At 48.0% G+C, this 26,175-nt stretch overlaps 1 protein-coding gene across 1 annotated transcript in view; it reads left to right on the top strand.

The window, feature by feature from the left end:
- Window positions 1-26,175, top strand: part of ETFB (electron transfer flavoprotein subunit beta) — a 511,591-nt gene that overhangs the window by 400,865 nt on the left and 84,551 nt on the right. Inside the window, exon 5 of the mRNA XM_069604796.1 lies at window positions 18,568-18,726. Coding sequence (XP_069460897.1) covers window positions 18,568-18,726 — 159 coding nt within the window. The remainder of the gene's footprint in view (window positions 1-18,567; window positions 18,727-26,175) is intronic.

The following is a 26,175-nucleotide window of genomic DNA, read 5'->3' as shown; positions in this document are numbered from 1 at the left end:
GATGGATTGTTCAATGCATCACTCTGTTACACTCTTGCTAAGAGAGAACTACCCTTCAAGCCAAGAGCACATTCCACTCGAGGCACTGGGGCTTCCATAGCGTTCATTGCAAATGTTCCCCTTGAGTCCATCTGCAAAGCGGCTACCTGGAGTTCTGTGCACACCTTTACAAAACACTACTGTCTAGATGCACATCTGACTCCCAGGTGGGACAGGCAGTATTAAGACATCTTTTCTCTACTGTTCCTTCTCATAACCCACCGCCAACTCCGGGTACTGCTCGCTAGTCTATGCACAGCATGTGATTCTAAGCAGATTAACAAACATCAGAAGACAATGCATTACTTACCGTAAAAGCATTTCTGATGGTTGTATCTGCTTAGATTCACATGCGCCCACCCTTCCTCCCCGCTCGGATGGAAGGAACATAGACACCTTTCTACATCTCTCTCTCTTTTCTGTACTCACTCACGTATAGAAGGCTCCCTCAGGGCAGAAAAAATACAAACAGAGGGACCACGGCGCGTGAGGGATTGTGGGTACAACGCACGTCACTATAGGGATAGTGTTACAGACACGCCTTGTCGACGTCCCCTTTTTGACTACGAAAAACAAAATGCAATACTCTGCAGTGACCACTGGATGTCGGACCTATGCACAGCATGTGAATCTAAGCAGATACAACCATCAGAAATGCTTTTACGGTAAGTAATGCATTGTCATACCAGCGACTCCCCCCCTCCCCCCCAATGGGGAGTGTAGACGCTTAACTCAGAGACAGATCTCCCTACACTCACACGTCTCGAGGCTGAAGCCCTCGACGCACTGGTCACCGGGGACGAGGTTGCCGAGGCCATCAAGTGTCTTAAAGTCAGGGAAGGCACCAGGAGATGATGGCTTTACACCCGTCTTCTATAAAACGTTCACTGCGTTCCTCACTCCCTTCCAAGTTACCCTATTTAATAATATCTTTGAAACGGGACAGGCACCCCCGTCCTTTGCCCAGGCCCTCCTAAGAGTCATTCCGAAAGAAGGTAGAGACCCAAAACATTGCATCATTTCGTCCCATATCACTCCTCAACATAGACGCCAAAATATATGCAAGAGTAATCGCAGCCAGACTAGAAACGCACCTACCTAAATTGATACTCTCGGATCAAGTTGGCTTTGTAATGGGAAGACAGGGAGCGGATACAATGAGGAAAACACTACACCTGATACGTGAGGCGCAGGGGAAAAGTGACGACCCATCCGTCCTGTTGCTTGGTGCCGAAAAGGCCTTCGACAGAGTGGACTGGGAGTTCCTGGAAAGGGTCTTAGTCTGGATAGGTCTCGACCCCAAACTCTGCCGCGCCATCAAGGCAATATACTCATCTCCCATGACCTCCGTGACAGTGAACGGTGGCTACTCAAGATGGTTTCCACTGGAAAGAGGAACCAGACAGGGCTGCCCACTATCCGCCATACTATTTGTGATGGCCCTTGAACCATTGGCGCTGAAGGTTAAGGCTTGACAAAAGGGTGGAGGGAATTATAGTTGGGGACCAAGAATACAAACTAGGCCTCTCTGCAGATATTCTCCTACACACAACCAACCCCCTAAGTTCGATACTGGCTGCTATGGAGATAATTGAGGAATATGGCCAACTGGCGGGCTTGAAAATTAATACAGCAAAATCGGTCCTCCTTCCGATTGACAAAAATAGGGACTCGGAGGTTGATAGATTTGCACCTCTAGGTATGAAGGTCCGTCTCGCCACGATGCGGTACCTGGGTATCAATGTGTCTCGAAACCTAGGTGACTTATTTGAAGCCAACTTCCCCCCGATACTATACACGCTCCAAAAAGATATTGCCCGGTGGACAAAGCTTACCATCTTGTGGATGGGCCATTTGAACACCATTAAAATGGTAATTCCACCGAAGCTGCTCTACTACCTAAAGAATCGTTGTGACCGCTAAAAAAGTTCTACACACCTTTCTTTGGCAAAACAAAAAACCAAGGGTCCCTGCTGCTTTAATTCATCTTCGGAAAGACGATGGGGGCGGGGGGGTGTAGGCCTCCTGAACATAGAGCTCTATTATAGGGCAGCTCAATTAAGAGTGCTAATCCCGCATGTCAGACAACAAAAAGACCTCCAATGGATAGCTCTAGATAACTATCACCTGCGCCCATTTATCGTGGGAGAATGGTTATGGGTACCCAGACCCCAGTTACGAAATAATATTAAAAACCATCCCATCCTCGGAACCTTATGGGCCATATGGAAACAAGACAGGGGTATGAAAGGAGTCACGACATGGCCCTCCCCACTAGCACACTTATGGGCACCCGGCATTCGAGATGATATCCCTGATCCAGGTAGGATTGAATCATGGTACCAGGCGGGGCTTGAAAGGGCAGGGCAACTACGGCGAAATAACACATTCATCTCCATCCAGGAACTGGAAGAGGCCCTTGGCATAGGCCCACTCTGTTTTCCTATATTTGAGACTGAAAGGCGTCATGACCCGTGAGGTCTGGAAGGAGGCCCTACAAAGAGACTTCTCCATTTGAAAGCATTCTAGATACATATCTGTGCTCCAATGGCCTCATAAGTGCAATGTACACAGCGTTAGTAGGAACCAATATAACCCCCTCAACCACTTTGCGACAGAAATGGGAAAAGGACCTTGGCAGACATCTCTCCCCAAAGACATGGCTTAAGATATGCAGAAGGACCTCCAAAACCTCTAGCTCATGCCAGTACAAATTGCATGGAATCAAGCTCCTCTACAGATGGCAGTACGACCCGCTTAGACTAGCTAAGATGTATCAGGATGTAAGTCCTTCTTGTTGGCGGGGCTGTGGCCAGAAAGCAGATTACTGGCACATGTGGTGGGGATGCAAGGCGGTCCAAGCTTACTGGGACGAAGTCCTCAGCTTTATCAAAGAGCTCTAAGGGGAGGAGAGGGAGAAGCAACCACTCACGATCCTATTTAGCCTGGTTGAGACGGATGAACAAACACCTGAGGTACCCAAAATGACAAATGGGCTCCTGCCTCACGACTGTGTGGAAAAGGGCAAGTCTACAAACCAAAGCGGAGTGGATCAATGTCTCCCGTAATATTTACAATATGGACATGCTCACAGCCGCCATCCATGGCGATCGCACCTCCATTGACAATGAGTGGTCCGAATTTCCGAACCAAGTACATTACTGTGTGCAGTACATTGTAGCCAAGTCGCCAGTTTTTTGTTCTGTCTAATGCTTCAATGTTAATCCCAACATGTCATATGTAAGTACCATTGCTTCAAATTACGAATGTGCCTACTAACTCCGCCGTCGATCTATGCAAATCAGTGAGACCATCTCTCGCCTCAAGGGTTGCAGGGTGGGGGAGAGGGGTAGGGGTTAAGTTGGGTTTACGAGATTTTATGGGTGCTTGTATTGCACATAAGTTATTTCACAATCGTAATGTAAGCTGCAATATCCTTGTTGAAAACCAATAAAACCAATTTTCAAAAAAAGTTATTGCAATGAAACCGAGCTTAGCTGGGCCATTTCCGTTGCATAAAAAAATGAGGCAATTTTAAAGAAAATTCAAGCCTGGTGCATACCGCTCCGTAGAAAGAGGAGAACCCTGCTCTTGTTGGACCTAATCTGCAAAGTGAAGTGAGAGGGATACTTATCATTACACCATCAGAAAAATCATAAAACGATATACTCCTATGTCCCGTCCCCTTTCCTCCATACTTTTTGGGATATTCCTCTTCTGCTCCGGTTCAGCGGTCGCGTAGTCTTCAGTCTATGCCGGATCGTTTGGGATTTGCCACTTGTTCCTCTTGCGAACTTCGCTTCGCTAGGGCGGATCCCAATTCTATCTGCTTGGAGTGTCTAGGACCGGATCACCGTTGGGACATTTCTACTGCGACTCCCTTTCAGTCCGAACACTTCAGCGTCATCTTCGTCGGTGGGAGAAGATCTTCCAGAGTTCCTCCATCGCATTTTCAACTTTTCATCGAAGACGCCTGGTAAGTTCCTTTCATGTCGACTGCTCATTGACTTCTGTAAACTAAAAGGATCACCCATCTTGACTTATGCTGCTGAGGCGAACTCTTTTCTGGCTCCCGAGCTCTGGCGCTTGCTGGAAGGATTGTTTTGGAAAAGTTTTGAGGCTTCCAACTTCTCTACCCATTGAATGCGTGAGGAAAGAACTGGGGCTAACCTCCAGAAATCTGACCCTATACAGCAAATGCGTTGTGCCTCTGGAAAGAAGTGGCTTTTTGACCATTAACGAAGCGCTGTCCACTAAACAGGTTCCATTCTTAATACTTGGCAGAAAACTTGCAAGTGCGTCTTGGACAATATTTCTCAATCACGCTCCCCTATTTAGACAGATTCCCTTCTCCTAAAGAAAGTCACCAATTCCTGAGATTCCGCCTGAACCTCTACCCCACAAGAGAAGTTATGGAAAAGGACCAAAAACGGGGATGATCGGACCTTGTTATGTCGTTGCTGTGGTCAGGAGACTGAAACGCTATACAATTTGATAATGAGTTGTACCTCATTAACACTTCTCAGAGACAAATGGTTGGCAAAACATTTTGAGAATTTTAAACTTAAACCGCCTTTAGAGAGGTGGTCTATCTTAAGATGGGGAGGAAAAGTTTCTCTGACTTTGGCACTGTTGAACTTTGTGAGAAATATTTTTAACTTTGGACACTTAGTTTTTCTATGATCCATGAACTTAATTATGTATATATTGGTCCAGTGCCTCCGTTCTTCAATACTGCTTTGTCTGAACATTGTGATTTGTTTACTTTTTTAACTTTTTTTATCCCCTTTTAGAGTTGGTTCACTTTTTGTCCTTTTTCTTTTTTATTCACTTTCTTTTTTTACATGTGTGCATTTAAAGTTTTTTTGGAAACTCTGATGCAATAAAAAGAAAGTTCCTTACTTTTCAGGGCACCCCAGCTGGGGGGGGGACTCCTTCCAAGGGTCCTCTAGGTCCGGGAGGGGCTCCAAAAGCTCTGCTACCAGGGTTTCCCCTGCGGTGCCTCGCAGGCCTAACGGGCGTACCAGGGTTTTCGCTGAGGGTTCCTGTGAGGGGCCTGCCTATACCGGATCACGATCCGAGGTCCACCAATCAGGTGCTAATAGCCAGCATAGTCGTGCTGAGGCGTTGGGTACCGGAGTTCGCTCTGAGGCCTCCTTGTTTGGAGCTTCCCACACAGACACCGGGGTACGCCCTGAGGCCTCTGTTGAGATTTTCTGTACTGAACCACGGTTCTAGGCCCCAATCAGGGGAGCTGTAAAGACCGGACTCTGTTCCGAGGTTCCTCTTATCGGGGCTAAGGTGTGTACCAACAGAACTGAGAGGCCTGTCAAGGTCTTATCTGTGAGGTGGATTCCTCGACTTTCCCGCGCTTGCTGCTTTACCGGTTCTGTTCAGGGAGAGGTAACCGTAACTCCTCTGCTACCGGCTGTGTCGAGGGTCCTCCTTTGGAGGCTAATTCAAGGGACAGGATGTCCAGTAAACATCCAAGGCCCCATAGTACTGTCTCTGCCGAGGATCCTTGTGTCAAGGCTAAAATGTCAGTCAAGTCCCTTACCAGTCTGGGCATTCAACTACATCATCTACACGTGACGTAGTTCTCCTCAGTTCACAAAATGGTGGGCCTTCCCGCATGGTCTACGGTGGCCATTTTGGATTCTTCCCTCACACCCACGTGATTGTTTTGGTGAACTGTTTCCACGGGTCAGTGCAAACCCGTTCTGCCCTTCTTATGACTGGTGCGCTTCCTCGCAGCCTCTTTGTTTCAGAGACTTATGCACTCTGACCCCATGAGGGGGTACTTTAAGAGCGTTTCTTGTAGCTCTGTCACCCGGGTTTCCCAAAGGGCCTAACGGGTGTACCGGAGATTCCTCTGAGGGTTCTGACGGACCTGCCAGTACCGGGCATTGTTCCGAGGTTCACCATCACAGTGCTAAGGTTAAGCCCAGTTCGGCTGGGTGCTGGGAGACCAGAGTTCACCCTGAGGTCTCAGTTTCTGGAGCTTACCATGCTTTAACCAGGATGAATCCCGACTCGAGGCCCCTTTTAAGGGGGCTTTGCGTACTGGGTTGAAACCTGAGGTTCCTCTTGTGGAGGCTAGTCTATATCGTCGGCTCCGAGGGGCCTTCTTGGAGGGTCTTGTCAGTGAGGTATTGTCCTCAACTGTCCCATGCTCAGGGTCGTGGTGGTATCGGTTCTGTCGAGGGGGCAAAGATGGGGGAAGGGGGTCATGGACTGCATTCCCTCTGGTACTGGCTTGTCCGAGGTTCCTCCGGGAGGCTAATTTTGAGACTGGTTCGATGATGTTGACTAAACATTCGAGACCACCCACTACCGGCTCTGCCGAGGTTCCTTGTAAGGCTAAAGTGTTACTTAAGCCCCTGACTCTCCTGAGGAGGCAATTGCCTCAGCTATGCATGTGACGCACTTCTCTTCAGGTGGCGACAAAATGGCGGTCGAAACTGCGTGGCCTACGGCAGCCATTTTGGATACCTCCCTTATACCTACATTCGCAACGTATGGTGCTGGGAGCATTCTTTTCGGTAATAGTAACCCATTCCACCCTTCTTTGTCCGGTGTGCGTGGGCTCCGCTGCCTCATACTGTCGCGCTCCCTCCTGCTTTTGCTCCTCTTATCTATGTGGACCCGGCCGGGGGTGGACCCTCCTGGCAACCATCCTCCTAAGCCCTCGGCTAAGGATGGGGTTTTTGGGAAGTTTCAGATGCTCATGCACTTTGACCGTATGAGGATGTATTTCAAGCGTCTTTTCACTCCTGTTCCACCCTGTCCCTGGCAGCTCCGATTTAGTTTTTCTTTTATAACCTGAGGCGGTAGGTCAGGACGACCAGTCTTCTGTTTCTGCCTTGTTGGAATGAGCCTTAAGCGGATGAGGACGGCGATGAGCAGCCCCTCTTGGTGAGAGCATTCCATGACTGTGAGGGGGCTTGTGTAGCTCTGTTACCAGGGATTCCCCTGAGGTGCCTTAAGGGCCTAATAGGCGCATCAGAGTGTTCTCCAAGGGTCCCTCGGAGGACCTGCCAAAACTAGACTTGGTTCCGAGGTTCACCATTGTGGTGATAAGTTGTCTTTGGCTCTGGGTACCGGGGTTCGCCCTGAGGTCTCCATTTTTGGAGCTTTCCACACTGATACCAGGGTACGCCATGATGTCTGTTTCTGGTTTCTGGTGCTTGTCACACTGAGCCACAGCTCGAGGCCCATCTTGAGGGAGCTATATGTCACGGGTTAAAACCCAAGGTTCCTCTAAATACAGTACTGACTGAGTCGAGGGATCCTCTAAGGGGCCTGTCGGTAGAGTACATTCCTCAACCGTCCCACTCCCGGGTTTGTGGTGGTACCGATTCTGTCGAGGGGGCAAAGACGGTGATCAGCAACAGGCCTTCCAGTACCGGCTCTGCCGAGGTTCCTCCATTGGAAGATAATTCTGGGTCACTTCCTAGGATGTCCAGTAAACATCCTAGATCTGCCAGCACTGGCTTGGCCGAGGATCCTTGTTTCAAGGCTAAGTGTTTCTTAAGTCCCCTGACTCCCCTGAGGGGACAGTTGCAACATTTCCTCTTATGACGCAGCTCTCTTCAGGTGCTGACTAAATGGCGGCCCAACCTTGGTCCATGGCAGCCATTTTGGATACCTCCCTTACATCAACCTTCATGACGACTGGTGCTGGGAATGTTTCTTTTGGGGCTGAGCAGTTTTTCCACACTATGTGGACAACAAAGACCCATTTTGTCGTCCTGGCGACAGCTTCAGCTAAGGCCCCTTGTACACAGAGGTCAGGGTCCCACACTTGGTGCTTCTCTGGGATCAGGGGGTTTCAGGGGCACCGTGCGCGCTGATCTGAAACTACTTTTGGTAGCCCTGTCTTAAGCGGCACCGGCAAGGTGGTTGGTTTTCTCTCGGCCATCAGTCTCCTCTACAGGGACAGGTAATCTCCCTGCCGACAAATCACTAAATTATATTTTTTGTTGGTCACACTACACTTCGATGAGAGGACGAATCTCGTCTCATCTGGAGGCGTGGCAAACTATAACCGAAGACTACTGGTGTTTGTCCATCATTAAGGCGGGTTTTCCCTTGCCCTTTCCACCTGCCCCACCCTTCAAACCTTTTACGAAACTTCTATACCTCAGTGGGGGAACCTGTTCCCCACATGGAGCAAGGGAGGGGCTAGTATTGCTGTCCTTTCACAGTGCTCAACCGGGCTGCCCTGCGCACTATCTTCCATCTTTCTGAGGGAAATTCAAGTTGGGCACGCCCTTGCCAAATAAAGTCCTATCTCTGGAAAGGCAATTGGCTCAGTGTGGTGGTCTTCCAGGATGCGTAAATGCACATTCTCTGGAGCCCGCTTATGAAGTATCTGCGGTTCTCAGTGGGAGCAGAACACTTCAGATTTGGGTACTCCCTTTGGTCTCAGCTCAGTGAGACGCAACGGGAACTCCTCTGAGGTGCCCCACAACGGTCTCCCAATACCAGATCTTCTTCCAAGACTCCCCATTTGGGGCTAAGGCTGACCCCAGTTCTGCTGTGGCTTTGGATACCAGGGTTCGCCCCGAGGCTTCTCCATCTGGAGCTAACTGTACCGAGTCTTGGCTTGAGGCCCCTCTCGGGGTGGCTGTAAGACCAGGGTTAAACCTGATGTCCCCTGATTGGGGCTAAATTGGTCACCAACAGAACTGAGAGTCCCTCATCGATGGTCCTGGCTGTAAGGTATATCCCTAAGCTTTTCCGTGCAAGTGGCCGTGGTGATACCGGTTCTGTTGAGGGGACGAAAGAAGGCGGTCACGTACCACGGACCTTCCTGTACCGGCTCTTACGAGGATCCTCCACTAGAGGCTAATTCTGGGTAAGCCCCTGACGTGTCGAGTAAACGCCCTAGATCTGCCAGTACCGGCTCTGCCGAGGTTCCTTGTTTCAAGGCTAGGATGGCACGCAAGGCCCCTGACTCCCCTGGGGAGACTATTGCTTCACTTGCTCCTGTGACGAAGTTCGCCTCTGGCGTGTGATAATAGCGGGCCAAACTCTGCAGGCCACAGCGGCGTTTTTGAATACCTCCCTTAAAGCGAAGTTTTACATCAACAAGCAGGGCGACACACTCTACTCTCCTTGTGGATCTTGTCATGCAAATTTGGGGTGGGCCATCCAGTATATTGTTTGGCTCCAGGCTCCACACATTTCGGGTCAATGCGACCGCAAATTAATTCAGTCACCAGTCGGCATCGGTTACGAGTGTGAGATGAACAGCAATATCATCTCCAACTTTTTCCAGCAATGGGGCACGCCAGAGGTGGTCCTCTTTGCAGCGCGTGGGTCAACATGAAAGCTTATGCTTTCCCCTCATTGCCTCCTATATATTGGTCGCTCTGTAAACGCATTGAACCGTTGCCAAAGCAGCTATGTGGGCTTTCCCACCAGCTTTTGTGAAACATTACTGCTTAGACCTGAGCTCCAGGGCTGATGCTCAGTTCGGGCAAGCTGTTCTCAAAACCTTTTTCAGTAAAGGAGTTCCATCCACCCGTTATTCTGTAAGGAGGGCTTGGTAATCTCCCAAAAGTAAGGAGGAAAAGGGGACGGTACGTAGGAGTATAACAAAGTTACTCACCATAGTGACTACCTTACTCCATACGCCCGCCATCCCCTCTAATAAGTATCCTCTATTATTGCTTAAATGGTCTCAGATCTGGCAAAAGAAAAGGACTGATGGGCGATGCGCGGGGAGGAGCTAAGGAGGGCGGGGTTATGGCCTTGTGCAGTACCCCACATAAAAAGAGGACACATTTTTCAATTTGATGCTTTTTTTACAAAAGTGCTCCGGTCCCGTCCCATAGGACAGAATGTCCCAAAAAGTATGGAGGAAAGGGGACTATGGACTTAGGAGTAAGATGGTCACTACGGTGAGTAACTGTTATTACTACTTAGAGTAGATGAATCGATATTCTGTGTGTTCTAAATTAATACCACAACTTCCCTAAACCCAAACTTGTAGTTACGAGCGCATTCCACTATCACTTGCATTTCACTTATATGTACATGCTAGGAACCCAGAGAACATCTACGCACATGTGTAATTCACGACAATTGTGGTTTATGGTCATGTTTATGTAACCTTCATGTAATACCAATACCTGTCATTGAAATTGGGGGGAAATAAAATGTTTTAAGATTCTGTTAGTTTTTATGTATATGCTCTGCAAATTATTTCAACGTATTGGCTGACAAGGGACAATGTAAAGATTGGATTACGTTTTGCTGTATAGAGGGCATTGCATTGAATTAACATTCAGAAATGGAAGTATTTGATTTATGGGAATGATTGTATGTGGGATTTTTGCAGACTGCTTGATTTTCTTATGTAGACTTATCTCCCTATGTCTGCAAGAGTTTGGGGTCACCTTGGTTTTGATTTTAAATCCATGGGAGTTTCAAATCTGTATGCAGTCTGTTTCTTATCCCATAATTCTGGGGTGGGATTGTATGCTAGGGGTGTTCAATCAAAGTGTGTTCCTTAACGAAATGAAAACTTGTATTCACAATAGTTTCAAAGAAATCACTGTCTGGCAAAAATGGGATGCCACTGTACCACTGGGACTGGTTGCCTTAGGCGCAACCTAATTGTATATTCCTTAGACAAGGTAAACAGGGTTACCTTGGCCAGGGGACTTCAGGAGAAGTCCTTCTGGCCATCCGAAATTAGTGATCCAAAAACATAAGGAGAGAAAACAACGTTGATGGGCCTCAAAAGTTGGCCCATAATCCCCAAAAATAGCAATCCTCCCTTAACGAAACTACAATCCACTCCAAAAAGATTGCCAGCACGGAAGAGATTCATAAGTCCTTGCTGTAATAGACTTCAGGAGGGGAAAATACTACCATGGGTGGTGTCCCTTTCTACCCTCTTTTGATGCAGTTCACATTCTTTAGTGAATCACCTACATTCGGATAGAGGTTTAAATATCAAGACCTTCAGAGACCTGACCTTGGAAAGTAAAATTCTCCAGCATTGGATCTGGGAAAGTACTATTCCCTTCATAGTTATTATGCACTGTCCTTGCTGTCTCTTTAATTCACAATACCCTCCAGCTATCCCCTTTCATATACTGTACAATAACCTTCATGTTACAAAAATGTGTTGAAATTGGGAGGTGCCAGTTGGTGAAGCATTGGTGAGGGCAGGGCGTTTGCAGGTATGCTCGCTTGCGGCATCCCTTTTTTCCTCAGTCTGCTCTGCGGGTGTGGGTCTTACCCAACCAGTTGAGGCAGAAGTGCAAGCAAGGACTAGGAGTACTGAAATAGCCATGAAGGTCATTTTTCCTGTTTCTGCGCCCCCGTCAATGTGACCTCCGAAAATGTCATTTTTTAAAAAAAAAAAATGTGATCCCCTTTACACCACATATGTATGTGGTGGGGTGAATGGTATATAATGCAATTATTGGGATGTGGGGGGTGGGAGGGTCTCCCCTCACACATCTGTGGTGTAAAGGGGGTAGAAATAAAACAGTAGGCAATTTCAGGGTTGCAGTGATGGGGGTTGCAGTAATCGTATGGATTTGATTGTCACATTTCTCCATGGGTGAGTTGCACGGAGCATGTTTAACATGACTTAGAAAATTAGTTTGGTACTGGTTCCACAGGTTACCCTTGTAGAGGACTTCACACTCTCTAACAGAGGTAAGGAGAGTTCCGTATCGCAGCAGTGGCTTTTGGTGTTGGTGTGAAACTTGCTGCATCTGTTTCGTGGCATTCCACCTCAATTAGGGGAGAGTCATCCAGGACACTGACGCAAGTTAGTACCTCCTACTGGGAATGCTCCCAATTCCACGACAGGAGATCCTACAATAATGGGCCCTGTATTTCAGCTTAGAAAGTTGAGTGGAAATGCAGATGGCACAGTTTCGACACCATGGCCCACACACGGATACTCTTGGAGTTGGTCATGTGCTTTCCAGTATGAATACTGCTAAATCATGCATCCTTTCTTCACAATTCTGATGTTCGGAATCCTGGTTCATCTCCTCCCAGGGTCACATTACCAAACCCACAGCTTCCATTTGCCCTAGACCAGGTAATTGTTTCAAGCCAGCATTGCCTAGCAGAAGGAAGATTAAGGCTTCACAAACTCACCTTCACGACAAACATTTTAAAAAAAGAAATAAAAAAAACATAACCACAAGGACTACGACAGTGGGTCCAAATAACCTTATTGACAATAAGAAAGAGAACATTACTCTTTTGTTGAGCACAGCTGCCTTTGAACGAAGATGTGGATCAGTCATCCTCAGTACCAAGGGTTGATGTAACGAAGAGCCAGTTTTTGACCCCAGAATTGATTCCATGTTCACCTTGTCAGTTATGTATTACTCAAATAAGAGACATTGCCATGTCGTTTTTTCCTAGACCATTTTTAGGCCTGTGACAAGCTCACTCCTGGCTGCTGGAAGGTTAGTGAAATCTTGTGCTGCCAGGGGATGCCACTTGCTCCAGTATGCAGTCATTGGAGGCAGTAGACAGAGTATTGTTTAGAGTTCCCTGAGCACTTCCTTCATGAGATCAGGGGGAGCAGATAGCAACTAGCATGTTAAATGGACAGAGTAGACAGTGGGGTATCTATTTCATGGTGAGTACAATGAAGGCTATCCCTATAGTGCTGGGGCCTAGAAACAGCTTCCCAGTGTGAATCCCCCAAAAGAACTAGCACTATAAGGAAAGGATTTTTCACTGGTTGTGAGTTATGGCCATGGGTTGATGCACAGAGCGGAAATGCGGGGTTCGCACATGCTGGATCCACAAGCTCTGCATGGACTTTAGGCCGGGACCAAATGGAAATCGTACAGCAGCGACGGAGAGCACGTGTAGCAAACACTTGTGCACGGCGCTACCAGCAAAGAACAAAAAAATCCACAGGCACATGGAGAAATAGGAGCTCTGGATCGTTGTTCCATTTGATGGACATTTATAACTTTGAGGAACAAGGGTACATGCCGATCCTTATTAGTACAGTATGCACAACATCTGCAGGAGTTAACTAACGTTGCAAATTAAAATGGAGAGGAGGTGGAACCCTCTAGACCAGACTAATCTCTAACCATGAGGTTGAACACACGCCCCTTAAACGCTCACACCAGAAAAAATACAACCAGCAAGGGAGAAAGGCCTAAGAAACTCTTGCAAGGATAAAACGTTTTTATTTCTACAAAATAGGTGTTCCAGCAAAGAACTCTGCTGCCAAGGAACATTCTGAGCAAAAGGGGTGCAAGCAGAGACTTGAAAAGGGACACAGCTTCACTCGTATACAATAAAACGTGCACAACATAGTTGACTGAACCCACACCCGTGAGGGTGTGGCAGCGTGAATCAGTCATCGAAGTATGGGTATTTGTGGCTGTCCAGTGAAAATGTTGTCAGCAAAATTGTAGTCTGTAAAAAAAGTTGTGGTGAAAATAGCTCTGCAGTGAAAAGGTTGCCAAGCAAAAAGTAGTCTAAAAATGCAGCTGAAAAGTAACCGAAAATGTAATGCTGCTAGGGTAATTGCTAGGGTTGAGGAGGGACTTTATGGTCTTGCAACTACCTGGTTTAGTGTTTAATAAGCGTAAGGGAAAGGATAGCAGTTAGGGTAAGGATTTTGGATAGAATTAGGGTAAGAGTTAGGGTCAGGTTGGTTGCTGCAGGGCTGGTGACATTTGGGTTTGGTTAGTACATTAACTGTCGGTAATTGTTAGGGTAGGGGTTATGGTAAGGATAATACAGTAATCGTTTCGCTAAGGGTTAAAGGGATGGGATATGGAAGTTGAGGAGGACTGGTAATGTTGGCGTAGGATCGGGGTTAGAATAAACCTATTGGTTAGAGCAAAGTAAGCATTGGGGTAAGTGCTCGATTTGTAGATGGGGTAAGGCTAAGGATAGAATTAGAACAAGGGTTTTGGTTAGGGCAAGGACTGTCTTTTGTGGTGAGCTAGTGATGAGGTTATCATTAGGTTCACTGTTCATTTTCCATTGATTTAGTATTGAGTAATATGCAAATAAAATGCTTTAGCGTGCAGAAGGGTTAGTGTTCTGGAAGAGTTCAGGGTAGTAATTGGAATTAGGGGAAGGTTTAGTAGAACAGAGTTGGGGTGCTTGTGGAGTTTGTATTAAAGGTTTGGGTCATTAGTAGGGTTACAGCCTTTTTGGCATTCTTATTACTGGCAACATTTTCACACTTTGTATTGATTGTATTGAATGACTACCTTTATTAAAATGACATTTTGCTGGCTGCACTTTCACATAACCACATTTTGCTTGGGACATTTTCACATAGCCATATGTGGATACCCTGGTGCATCCATTACTTTGTTTAAAAAAAGAAAAACTTGGTGAGGAACTAAGTCGAAAGGTAGTACTTTGTACTGGTAGTGGGGATTCTGGAAGGAAAAGCGGAGAAACTTCCTATGGGTCCTCAAGATCTGTATGTGCATACAGGCATCCTGCAGGTCTAGAGCACATAACCAATCCCCTTCTGTTAGAGAACAGAATCTGTGCTGGAATCGCCACTATGTTCAACTTCTTTTATTGGTTATTTATAATGCGCCTATCCAGCAAAATGGTGTTTCAAGGCGGCAGGCTAGTCCTTCACCCCGCTTTGTCCTCCTTGTGCAGGCATCCAACTTCAACAGTTCCTGAAGGCCTTCTGAGAGTTTGAACATTTTGGGGGAGGAGGTAGGTGGGTAGAGGTGTTGGTAGAGGGAAGGGATGCAGAGTATAAAGCCGCTCCTCACTACTGATAAAGAGGGATGTTATTTCCCTCCAAGATTACCTACTTATTTCCCTCCAGACACATCTGCCAACTGGTGGTGAATACTGCTGGGCCTAGGAGATTTTAGCCTGGCTCGACACTGAAAAAGAAGCCTTTGCTGGTTCTGACTAGTTTCCTAGCTTGCAGTCAGGCGCAACACAATTGATCCCTGTATGGGTACAAGCGAGGAAGCCCCTGAAACCTCCCTAATGATCTTCAGCCTCTCTAGTGACTTAAAGGCTGGTTTCACAACAGGCCTGGAAAAGGCCAACATGCTTTTGCCGCTGACATTTTTCTGGCCAACAGACTTTTCGTGCTGGAGCAAAGAGGGTAAGTCTGTCAAAAGCCAGAGCCCTGACCACCTCCGATACCAGCTTGGTGCTCTGTGTAGGTTTACCCAATACATATTCTGCGATCCGCTGTGTCTACATGGCCTGCTACAAATTCCAGCATGTTGGCCAAAAACCTTACTTCTGAGAGGCTGGCCAGGAACAGCTCTTTAATTTCACTGTTAAGATTTTCCCCCAAACTTTTGCATTTCCCTCTAAAGTCTGTTATTTCAGGCCGCTAATTGTCAGTTTTCCTGACGAAAATGCAGAGCACTCTTCAGATATATTCTGTCTGCTCCCTGCCCAAGGGAGTAAGGGAGGGGCTATCCGTCCCAGAGGATGAGAAAGAGGGCACTTTTCCTTGTGCAGGGTGGCCAAGACCACTGCAAACTAGAAACTAGGCCAGTGGGTTTGAGCTGATGGGGGGGGGGGGTCGGGGGAAGGGGGTGCGCAGACTATAGCAGGTATCCGCAATCACTTGTTCGCATGGATGTTTGGGAGATATTTTTTACCTCTGTCAGGATGTTTGGTTGCAGTGGGATTCCAGTTTTCTTCTGGCTTTCTAGTGAGGACCGCTGCTAGTATACCTTTTTCTAGGGGCAGATCCAGTTATTCCATTATTCCATGGTGTCTGACATTCTGCCATGAAAAAGATCAAATAGTGTGGCGTCTCTTGTTATTCCCGGACCATATCAGCAGGCTACTTTGGGTCCATGGGCATTTTCCTCTGCGGCTCAATGCTTACTGAGGGGCTTGGTAGGGTAGTGAGAGGAAGTTTGCGGCTGTGCAGTGACTATTGTGGGGGCATCTCCTTCATGAGGTCTATAAAAAAGGACCTCATGTCGGGACTGGTCATGAACTGCTTGAACCTGCTCATCAGAGGCTCATACGCCCATCCAGGTAGCATCCTTTCACCCTCTCCTGTTGAGCAAATGGACTGCTGCTGCAGTGCTTGAGTGCTCTGTCCAGTCTAAAAGGAGTGTGCATCCACTGGGTGCCAGGAGGGTGCACCCAGTAGGGTTTCCAAACTGGAGCCATCCCCTGCAGCTCAAACAAGTGTTTGTGTGGTGCATGTGTAGGTCCCAAAGACTTGCATAGTCGTGATTATTCCTGAGGATTGAGGGTCCCTCTCGGGGTTGGGTGCAGTGTCTTTTGAGGCCGAAACATACAGTCTGCGAAGTTGCCCCATGCGCCACTCGCATGTGCAGACCTGTGCTTGTTTTTAGCAGGGATGCATTAGTGCGGGCGTTCCACTAAGGGTAGAACCCTGTTTTTATGTTGGTTTGTGTTTATATAGGGCTTTATGCCAAAGCGCTTTACATTATAACAAGGATACAGTAAAAACTTTAGAAGCAACTACAAAATATGAATCAAACCAGTAAAACAGTAAGTAGAACAATTTGCCAGTGAAGATGAACTAGAGGAGTTGGTGGAGAAGGGGAAGGCAGTGGGAAACAGGAAGAGGAATAAACTGAGGATGAGAGAGGAGGAGAGGGGATTTAGGAGGAACGGAGCAGGAAGAGATGTAAGAAGAAGAGTGTAAAAGGGAGGAGAGAGGAAGGTGAAAGGAGGGGATAGGAGTGTCGGGGAGGGGAGTGGAGAGAAAGATTTCAAGGAGACACGAAAGGAGGAATAGGTGGGAATGGAACAGATAGTGAGAGGTAGGGAGTTCCAGTGAAGGGGGGCAAGGAGCTGAGGAGTGGTTTTGCACTCGGGGCTCGGATAAGGCTCTGTCCGAGCCCTCCTGTACATGTATGGGAGATGCTGCACTTTTCTTTTCAGGTCTCTGTTCTATCCCAACATAGGCAGTGGAGTTTGCACAGGGCCTTAGATGCAGGCTGCAGGAAAGGCCTCCTTTGCGTGGCGAGGCTCATGTGAGTAGGCACAATGAGTATTGTGTGGTTCATGGCAGTTAGGAGAGCGCTTCCTTAAATGCCAGTGTTAGGATTTAGTGCGTTCTTTGGAGCAGGCAAGGGGTGTGGCTGTTGCACTTGGAGAGCAAGCTCTCTTCGGTGCCCATGCTCTCCTTCAGGGGCTCACAGTAGCTTTCTCCCATCTTTAGATTTAGGATTAGATAGGCGTTTTTCAAACCAAGGTTATTAAATCTTAATTGGAACAGTGGTCCCTTGAATCTGTCTTACTGTTGATACTATGCCTTGCTTACATGCGGTCCAAGGAGTGGGATGTGACTCAATTGAGACAAATTGGGGTTCCTCAAGGGAAAAGTCGACCCGGTCTGTGTAAGGCACCTGCGCGGTTAGGCCAAAACCTGCGTCCTGTCCTGTGACTCGTGGGTGCATCGGGGCAAGGGTAGAGTGGAGTGCAGACTTATCCTGCAGGACATGCCGTCTTCACCCGTGCCACCATGTGTACGCAGCCTGGGGCATTAATCGCCTGCAGTCCACCCGGACTAGCCCCCGGACAAACCCTACGCCCCAAGCTGTGCCGTTTGCCTTGGGTCGTGCAGTTCTCAGGGTCCCGTGCTGGGGCGCATCTTCTCCTGGGCTGAACTCCACATGTGCACCAGTGCTTGGATCTGCTCTGGCACTTTCGTGTGGCCCCCGGTCATTGCCACCATTCAAATGAAGGTGGCTCAGTAAGTTCAGAGGGTTTTGTGTCTCTCCACTTCCCAGGGTGTCTTTATAAACGTAAGACCTTTTCACTGAATTCTGCTCAACAGTTCTCTCGTAATGGTTTCTTTTGTGACACGTTGCCTACAAGGCTCCTCTTCCACTCGATTACACTAGAGGCCAGGATTTTGGTCCTCGAGCCTTCATCTGCTACAGGCACCCTTTGGGCACTCCGGCTCAAGACTGATCTGATATCATGATTGGAGAAACTTGTTCTTTAAACTCACTTCTAATACCATCCTTTATCCATCAGAATCTATGTGCTTAATGCCTGGTTTGGGGGGAGTTCTTTTGGGCACATTGGCTTATCCAAGAATAACCTCAGAAATCTTCAAGCAACAAGAACGCAACGGAATTGCACCCAGTACTCTAGCAAATGGGTCAGGCTTTGAAGTGGGTGGATGTGTCTGTACAAGCTCCAAGCCCGAGTCTTCTGACTAGCATTAAAGCAATATTATGGAATAGAAGTACAGCAATACAGTGAGTAATGTGTACTAAATGCACCAAGTCCTCTCACCCACCAATAGCAATGGTATTTTACGGCTAATGATCACTTACTTGAAACTACTATGGGGATAGTTATTTGGAGAGCCTAATTTCTTTTGTTTTTTCTGATGAATGGGTGTACTAAATATTACCAGTGTTTTTACCAGGTGTACAACATTTGTTTCCATTTTGTGCATGACCGCAACCACCTATTTGTGCTATTTGGATCTGTATTTGCATGTTGATTTTTATTTGTAGATATCTGTGTATCTATTCAGTTTCCTTTCATTTAAAATTCCAGGGCACCTTTGCTTCTGAGGTGGAAGTGGAAAGCGACAAGCTGAAGGTAACCCGTGAGATAGACGGTGGTCTGGAGACTATCAGCATCCATTTGCCAGCAGTGGTTACTACAGACCTGAGACTGAACGAGCCTCGCTATGCCACATTACCAAACATTATGGTTAGTGGAGGATTTTTAAAATGAGTGAGAGACAATAAGTAGCTGTCACAAGATTATTGTACAGCAGAACTGTAATCTTTGTCTTTGATAGCCACAGTTTCTCTAATCTCAATCGGGACTTGGTCTTCAAGTTCCGGTGTGTTGACCCAATCTCAAGTCTGTCTCTCTCATGCAGCACTAGAAATCTTGAATCCAAGTGTTGAAATCCATGCTTCTCAGCGTAATCTTTCACAAATGGCTCTAGAAACTCTGCCCCAAATTCTAGGATTGTTGCTTCTGAACTACCCTTTCTTTCAATGCTTGACTCCCTCCTCTGAGGTTTCATTTGGTCATCTTGCCTTTCTCCATTTGATTTCTGATGTCTCATCACTATCCCATGGCCGTCCCATTGTCCCACACCTCTACTTACAGGCATCTGTGAACCCCTCCCCATTTTTGACTTTGCTTGCCGCTTTCTCTATTTCACATTATGGTCTCTCGTGCGCAACTCCGTCAGCCAAATCTAGTGGCTCTGCATCCTGACATTGTCAAGCAAATCTAATCCACCTCTTGCTCTCAGTACCTTTTCATTATTGTGTTCAGTTTGTTCATGCCCGGTATGGGATATCAGTTTTTTCTGCTGCAGGGTGTATCTTTTGTAACTCCATCAGCCCCAGGATTCTCTAGCAGTTCGGCTCCATCAGTACTCCTTCATTTGACAATTCATCTGAGTCCCTTTTCTGATGTGATGTTGCGGCCAGTGTCGCATGACCATGGAAAGGGAAATGAGATTAATTCATCTGTTTTTATCAGTCTCACGAAGGTCAATATTGGAATACCTTTTGCATTAATAATGGAAACATTTTGTATTCTGCATTACAAGGCACGATTTTGAGCGTAAATAAACACCCCACATAATTTTGTGAACATTAACATGCAGAGCGTTTCCTCCTTTTCAGAGAGGCATTTAGCAATGGGTAGCGTTAAGTTATCCAGACGATGGACATCACCAACGTTCTTTATCAGTGGCTTCTATGACCTTTTAATACATTACAAACACAAAAGAAGGGCTGAACACAAATCAAAGGTGAAGAAGTTTATTAGGACACACATTTAGGTTGGTGCCTGAGCCTTTCGGATCCCTTACACTCAGGGAAGAACCGACGACCTTAGGCCTGGCGGGCAAGCGTACTATTCTGGCCCAAGCTGTGGTGGCCAAAGCCCACAATGCAGCAGCCCCCAACTTCCAGAACAATTAAACTCAATACCAACCTCTCCCCCACATTTTCAGGTATATTTAAGTAGCCATTTTCTTTTTTTTTTCTTCTATTAGCATTTATTAATACAAAGAACAAACAAACGGCAGAACTACTTGCCAGCAATACCCTTACACTTCCCACCCCTCTCCCAATACATCTCTATCATACCAACAGTTTATCGCATCCCTTGAAATCAATGTCTTTAAAGTTACGACCATTAAGGCGCCTCCAGTTTGGCCCTGCAATAGATATCAGTGCTATTCCATATTGGTCTTGCAGGTACTACTACCATAGCGCATTGTTCTGTCCACCTTGGCCAACAGTCTGCTCCCGGTGTGGGCGAGCTTTCCCCAGTGTCTTCAGATTGCTGGATTAATGTGTAGGCATCCCAAATACTACTGCCGCTTGTGCGTCTTGGAGTCGACGATCCCCAGCCATGTTTCAGGTCCAGACAATGTTATGTCTACCATTGCGAGTGCTTCGGCTCCTCGTCCCTCCCCAGTACATTGCCACTCGCTGTTTGGCCAATATGAGTAGCAGACTGACCGTTTTTTGGTGTGTTTGGGGACATATTTGGTGTAGCCTAGTAGGGCTGTTAAAGGGTCTAACTGTGGGCAAACATCTCCACCCAGTATTGTAGCACAGCTGGCCAGTTCCAGTATACGTGGAGGAAATCTGCTTGTTCAGAGTTGCATCTTTTACACCTCCCCGTACTGTCTGGGTAATCTTTTAATTTAGCCGGGGTGTGGTAGAATTGAGGAATGTATTTCAAATGAATCAACTTAAATTGTGCATTGATCGCCCTGTTTCTGATCCCCATGCAACAGAAGGTCCATACCTTGTTCGGAATTTCCCTCCCCAAGGATATTTCCCACCTCGACTTCGGTGCAGCCCAAGCACTGCTCCTTGTGTTCATATACATAGCATAGAGCCCGGATGTAACTCTGCTCCCCACTATCCCTTGCAGAAGTTTGTCTAGCATGGGGGAGATCTGGGGTTGTTCCGGGAATGTAGCAAATACCCGAGTCAGACTGACACGTAGCCGACAATACGTGAATACTTCCAAAGCTGACATCACCCCTTTCTCCTTTAAATCCTCCAGAGTCACAAACTTCCCCCCAGGGAAGAGGTCACAAAACTTAGCAGCCCCATACTTTTCATCAGAGCCCCAAAGCCTGGTTCAGCAGTGATCGGAATCCCAGGCACATGAATCACTGGAAGTCTAGGGGAGTAGAGAACCTCACCCCTCTTTATACATTCAAGACGCATCCACGCTTGGCAAGTCACATCCACCAAATTTCCTGCTAAGCGTGTTCTGCTCGATGCCGTAAGTATGACTGATTGAAGAAGATTCGGTGCCGCCACTGCACTTTCTACTCCCACATGTCTCCTCACCCCATCTGTCTCATACCAAAACTTTAGGTACTCCGCCTGTGCCACGTCATAGTACGCCTCAGTCAGGCAGCGCCAACCTGCCCGCCGCGATCGGTGCAGTCGGCATATCCCAGGAGACCTTGGTAGGTTTCCCTGCCCACAAAAACTGCAAAAGGATTAATTTTACATTTTGAAAGTACACCCCAGGCACCTTAATTGGAGCATTCATAAACACATACAGGAATCTGGGGAGTAGTGTCATCTTCACTAAGGATGCCCGCCCATACAGATTCAAGGGAAGGTTCTTCCAGCGTGCCACTGCCTCCCGGGCCTGGTCCAACACCCTCAGATAATTACCATGATATACCACATTCCTATCTCGAGACGTTGAAACCCAGGTAGCGGGTCTGAGTCATGTGCCACTGAAAACCCCAGCCATCCTGATACTGTACAACTGCATCTGTCAATGCAAAAAGTATAGATTAAGAGGTGTTCACCCTCGGGCCGGATACCTCCCCCAAACCTCTGGACATCTTCCTTTACTCATTTCATATTGGATTCAGGATCTTTGACAAACAGCACCATATCGTCTGCATATAGTGAGATTACTATTCTGTGTGTGTACAACTTCACCCCTCGGTGCATGTGTTCATCACGTATCTGCTCGGCGAATGGTTCGATCGCCATGGCGAACATCAGAGGCAATAGCGGACCCCCTTGTCGGGTCCCTCTCTTGAGCGCCATTTGGGGCATCACCTGGCCGTTAACCCTCACCCTGGCCACCGGCCGCGTATATAGCAGCTGAACCATAGTTATGAACCCTGCCCCCAACCCCATTCATTTCAACACTGCAAATAAGAACGGCCACTCCACCTAATCAAACGCTTTGGTGGCGTCCAATAGGCTGGCCACTGCCGATTCTTCGGGTGATACCGCCGCCATCATCCCAAACATTCTCTGGAGTCCATGAGCAGTGGATCGCACCGGGATAAAGCCTGCCTGATCGGCCTGGACCATCGCCGGTGCTAACCGTGTTGCCAAGACCTTCGCCAGTATTTTGTTCAAGTTAATCGGTGATATCGGTCGGTAGGACAAGCAGTCATTACCAGGCTTGTCTGGCTTCAGCAGTTTTATCACTACCGCTTCCTTTAGCGAGTCCGGTAGAAGCCCGATCTCCAGGCTCTGTTGATACATCTCCAACAGATGGGGGGCCTAGTTTATCTGCAAAATATTTATAAAACTCATCGGGTCCCGGGGACTTCCCATTTGGAAGTGACTTGATAGCATTCAGTGCTTCGGGTAGTGCTAGCGGTTGGTTCAACATTTCCCTCAGGTTATAGGAGCACCAGTGTAGGGACTCCCACTCCAAGTATTCGTCTATATCAGATTGTGAGGCACGGGACTGAGAGGAGTTTAAGTGACTGTAAAATTTGAAGACCTGCTGCACTCTTTCGATATCTTCAAAGCAGTCCCTCCCCATATCATCTTCAATGGCCAGAATTCTGCCGCCCAACCCGTCCATCCTGGTGGCCCTGGCTAAAGTTCGACCGGGTTGTGACCCTCCCTATACTGGTGCACGTTAATCTGGTTGGTGATAAACTTTACCTCCCGTAGAGCCAATTCCTGAAACTCCTGTAGCTGAGTCCGAATTTCGGCCTGTTCCTGATCCATTGGTTTCAGGGATGACATCTGGGACCTACTTATGCTATGTTCCTTAATCTCTAACTCCCATCTGATCTGTTTGAGAATCCCAGTTTCCTTGGAGATAAATTTCCCCCGTATCACACACTTAAAGCTATCCCACAGAGTCCCTGCTGACTGGATCGACCCCTCATTCTCCTCAAAGGAGGAGTCTACTGCCGTGGTTAGCCCTTCCCGAAAAACCGTGTCGGTGAGTCCCCCACTCTTAGAACGCGATGGGGGTCTTCCATTCGCCCTCCCTAGCAAATTCATCTCTAGCATAACAGGGGCATGATCGGATAGAGCACGGGCCTGAATTCCCACTTCCACAGCCCTGTCCATTAGCGAGTGCAACACCAGGAAAAAGTCTATACTCAACGCAGAATTATGGGGACATGAATGGGACGTATACTGTCTCACCTCCTGGTTGCGAACCCTCCACACATACACCACATCCCACGAGACGGACATACCCTGTAGCCTGTTGGACGCTTTGTTCCCAGAGCCCTGTGAGCCTCCCATCAGATCCAGTGCTGGTTGCATCACTGCATTAAAGTCCCCAGCCCAGATGATCTTCCCCAGCGGCGGTCCCCCAACTGCCGATCCACCCATTCCAGTGTGTTTAGCTTGTCCTGGTTAGGGCCATAGTAGTTGGGGTGTACAACTCTCCCTGGATAGTGCCTTGAACAATGAGGCCCCTTCCCTCACTATCCTTCACCGCTATAGTCTTATGGAATCCCACATTTGTGTATTAGGGTACTTACCCCTCTTGCATAAGAAGAGTATGAGGAGAAGTACCTGTGGCAGCCCCATGCCCTCCCAAATCGAGATTCTGTGTTTGGTGTGAGGTGTGTTTCCTGTAGGAATGCTACTCCCACGTTGTGTCGTTGCATGTATAGCAGTATCTTCCGACCCTTGCTGGGGCATTTCAACCCCCTTATATTCCAGGTGTCAAATTTAAGTGTGGCCGTGGCTCATCCACACCATATAGACAGATTATCTTTTGGTAATGCTCATATACCGACAGTGTTCCATGTGGAGCACCATTGCCTGACCCCCTTTGTAGATGAATGGCAGCTCTATGCACTCTTTCATAACCTGGTCTCAGTAGTGTCTGTATGAATCACAACCATTGTAAGTTTCTCATGCTCCCCCACCAACATCCCAACTTGTCAGTGAACCCAAGTGTCCCTCCCTCCCCTCTTTCTCCCTTCAACTGCATCAAGCCCCCAAATACCATATATGCCCCCTCTCACTAAACTGAGCCCCCCAACCATTCAGCCTCCCGCCCCAAACATTTGCCCCATTATGCTTCCGCTCAGGGGACCTCTATGAGCCTGACCTTTCAACACTGTAAGATTAACCATTGACTCCTAGAGCCAAGCAGGACTTGGTGACACAGGTAGTGACCCTGCTACCGCACCAAAAGGATATAACCTAGACAGGCGTGATCAGCCGTTGTTCCCCCGTGATCTAGGGTTCCTCTGTAATGTCTCCAGAAACTCTGTGGCCTCCTCCGGAGTGGCAAAGAAATTCATCCAGCCTTCATATTCAACACGCAGTTTGGCCGGGAACAGCATTGCATATTTCAGCCCCCGATCTCGTAACGATTTCTTAACTTCGCCAGCATTGGATCTTTCATCGAATCAGATGCTCGAATATTCCCCGTCGGCAGACTGTGAATCCTTCCCAGTCTGACGACTGGGAATATTCGAGCATCTGAATCTATGAAAGATACCAATGCTGGAGAAATAGTTGCAGGTAAGTAACTAAAACTTCCTCTCAGCAGTCCACCACCTAGGGGAATCCAACCTGGAGGCAGACAGGCTCAGCAGGCTGGAGGCGGACAATTAGGAGTGGCACCTAAACGACCTCGTTATTCAGGATATCTTCAACAGGTGGGGTCATCCCCAAGTGGATCTCTTTGCCACCTGGCAAAACAAGAAGTGTCCCCTGTTCGCATCCTAGCAGGGTCGGCCCTCTGGGCGACGCATTTCACCTCCAGTGGTCCGGCATGAAGGCCTACGCCTTTCCGTCTACTCCCCTGATCCACCGGGTAATTTGCAAGATCAAGGAGTCTCACTGACTCATCCTTCTGATAGCTCCATGGAGCCCGGCCATTGTTTTCGGAACGATTCAGCCTCTCGGAGGTGCCCCCGATACACATTCCGACGGGCCCAGCACATCTTCTGGCGCAGCAGGTAGGCAGAATCATCCACCCTGCGCCAAGGAAACTAGCCCTCACAGCGTGGTACCTGAGCAGGTAACACTTCGGCACCTTAGCCTCTCACAGGCCAATCTGGAGATCATGCAGGGTGCTAGGAGCAAAGCCACCAGGGCTCAGTACAAAAGCAAATGTACCAGATTCTGCCACTGGGCAGACTCCAAGGGAATTGATCCCTTGGCATGCAATTTGGATGACGTGCTCTCCTTTTCGGCACACCTCGCTCATTCGGGCGTACAGCTGGACACCTGCCGTACGTGCCTTGCAGCCATTGGGGCTTACAGGAACTCGGAGGAAGGCATTTTGTCCTTCTCCAACCCTATCGTCAAACATCCGACTAGTCTCGCTAGGCTCTACCCGCCCGTCAAGAGACCGCATCCTGTGTGGGACCTTAACATAGTCTTGGGCGCACTGGCGCACAAACCATTCGCCATTCTAGCAAATGGAATCCGTGGACATAAGGCTGGTCACCATGAAGACGACCTTACTAGTCGGGCTTACCTCGGCTCGCAGCCAGCGAGATTCAGGCGCTGGTCACCTCTGAACCTTATACCACCTTTCACAAGGACAAGGTAGTCATGAGAATGCACCCTGCATTTCTGCCCAACGTTCCATCTGCATTTCACTTGAAAGAAGAAATAGTCCTTCCTACGTTCTTTCCCGATCCCAAGGACGAAGCACAGACTGCTGTACTGCCTGGATGTCGGGCATGCCCTAAAATTATACTTGGACAGGACCAAGGGCTTCTGCAAGTCGGACGCTCTGTCACTTTCGGAGGATCGAGGCCAGGCTATCTGGCCTCTAAGGCCTCCATATCCCGCTGGATGGTCTCTGCCATCAAGGAAGCTCCCTGCCAACATGCACGCCCACGCAGTCAGGGCCAAGGCAACTGCCATCGCATTCCAGCGCCATGTCCCTTGGCAAGTCATAAGC

Source organism: Ambystoma mexicanum, chromosome 1p, assembly GCF_040938575.1.
Source record: "Ambystoma mexicanum isolate Mex_15411 chromosome 1p, UKY_AmexF1_1, whole genome shotgun sequence".
Classification (NCBI taxonomy): Eukaryota; Metazoa; Chordata; class Amphibia; order Caudata; family Ambystomatidae; genus Ambystoma; species Ambystoma mexicanum.
This window is presented reverse-complemented; position numbering and strand designations above follow the sequence as displayed.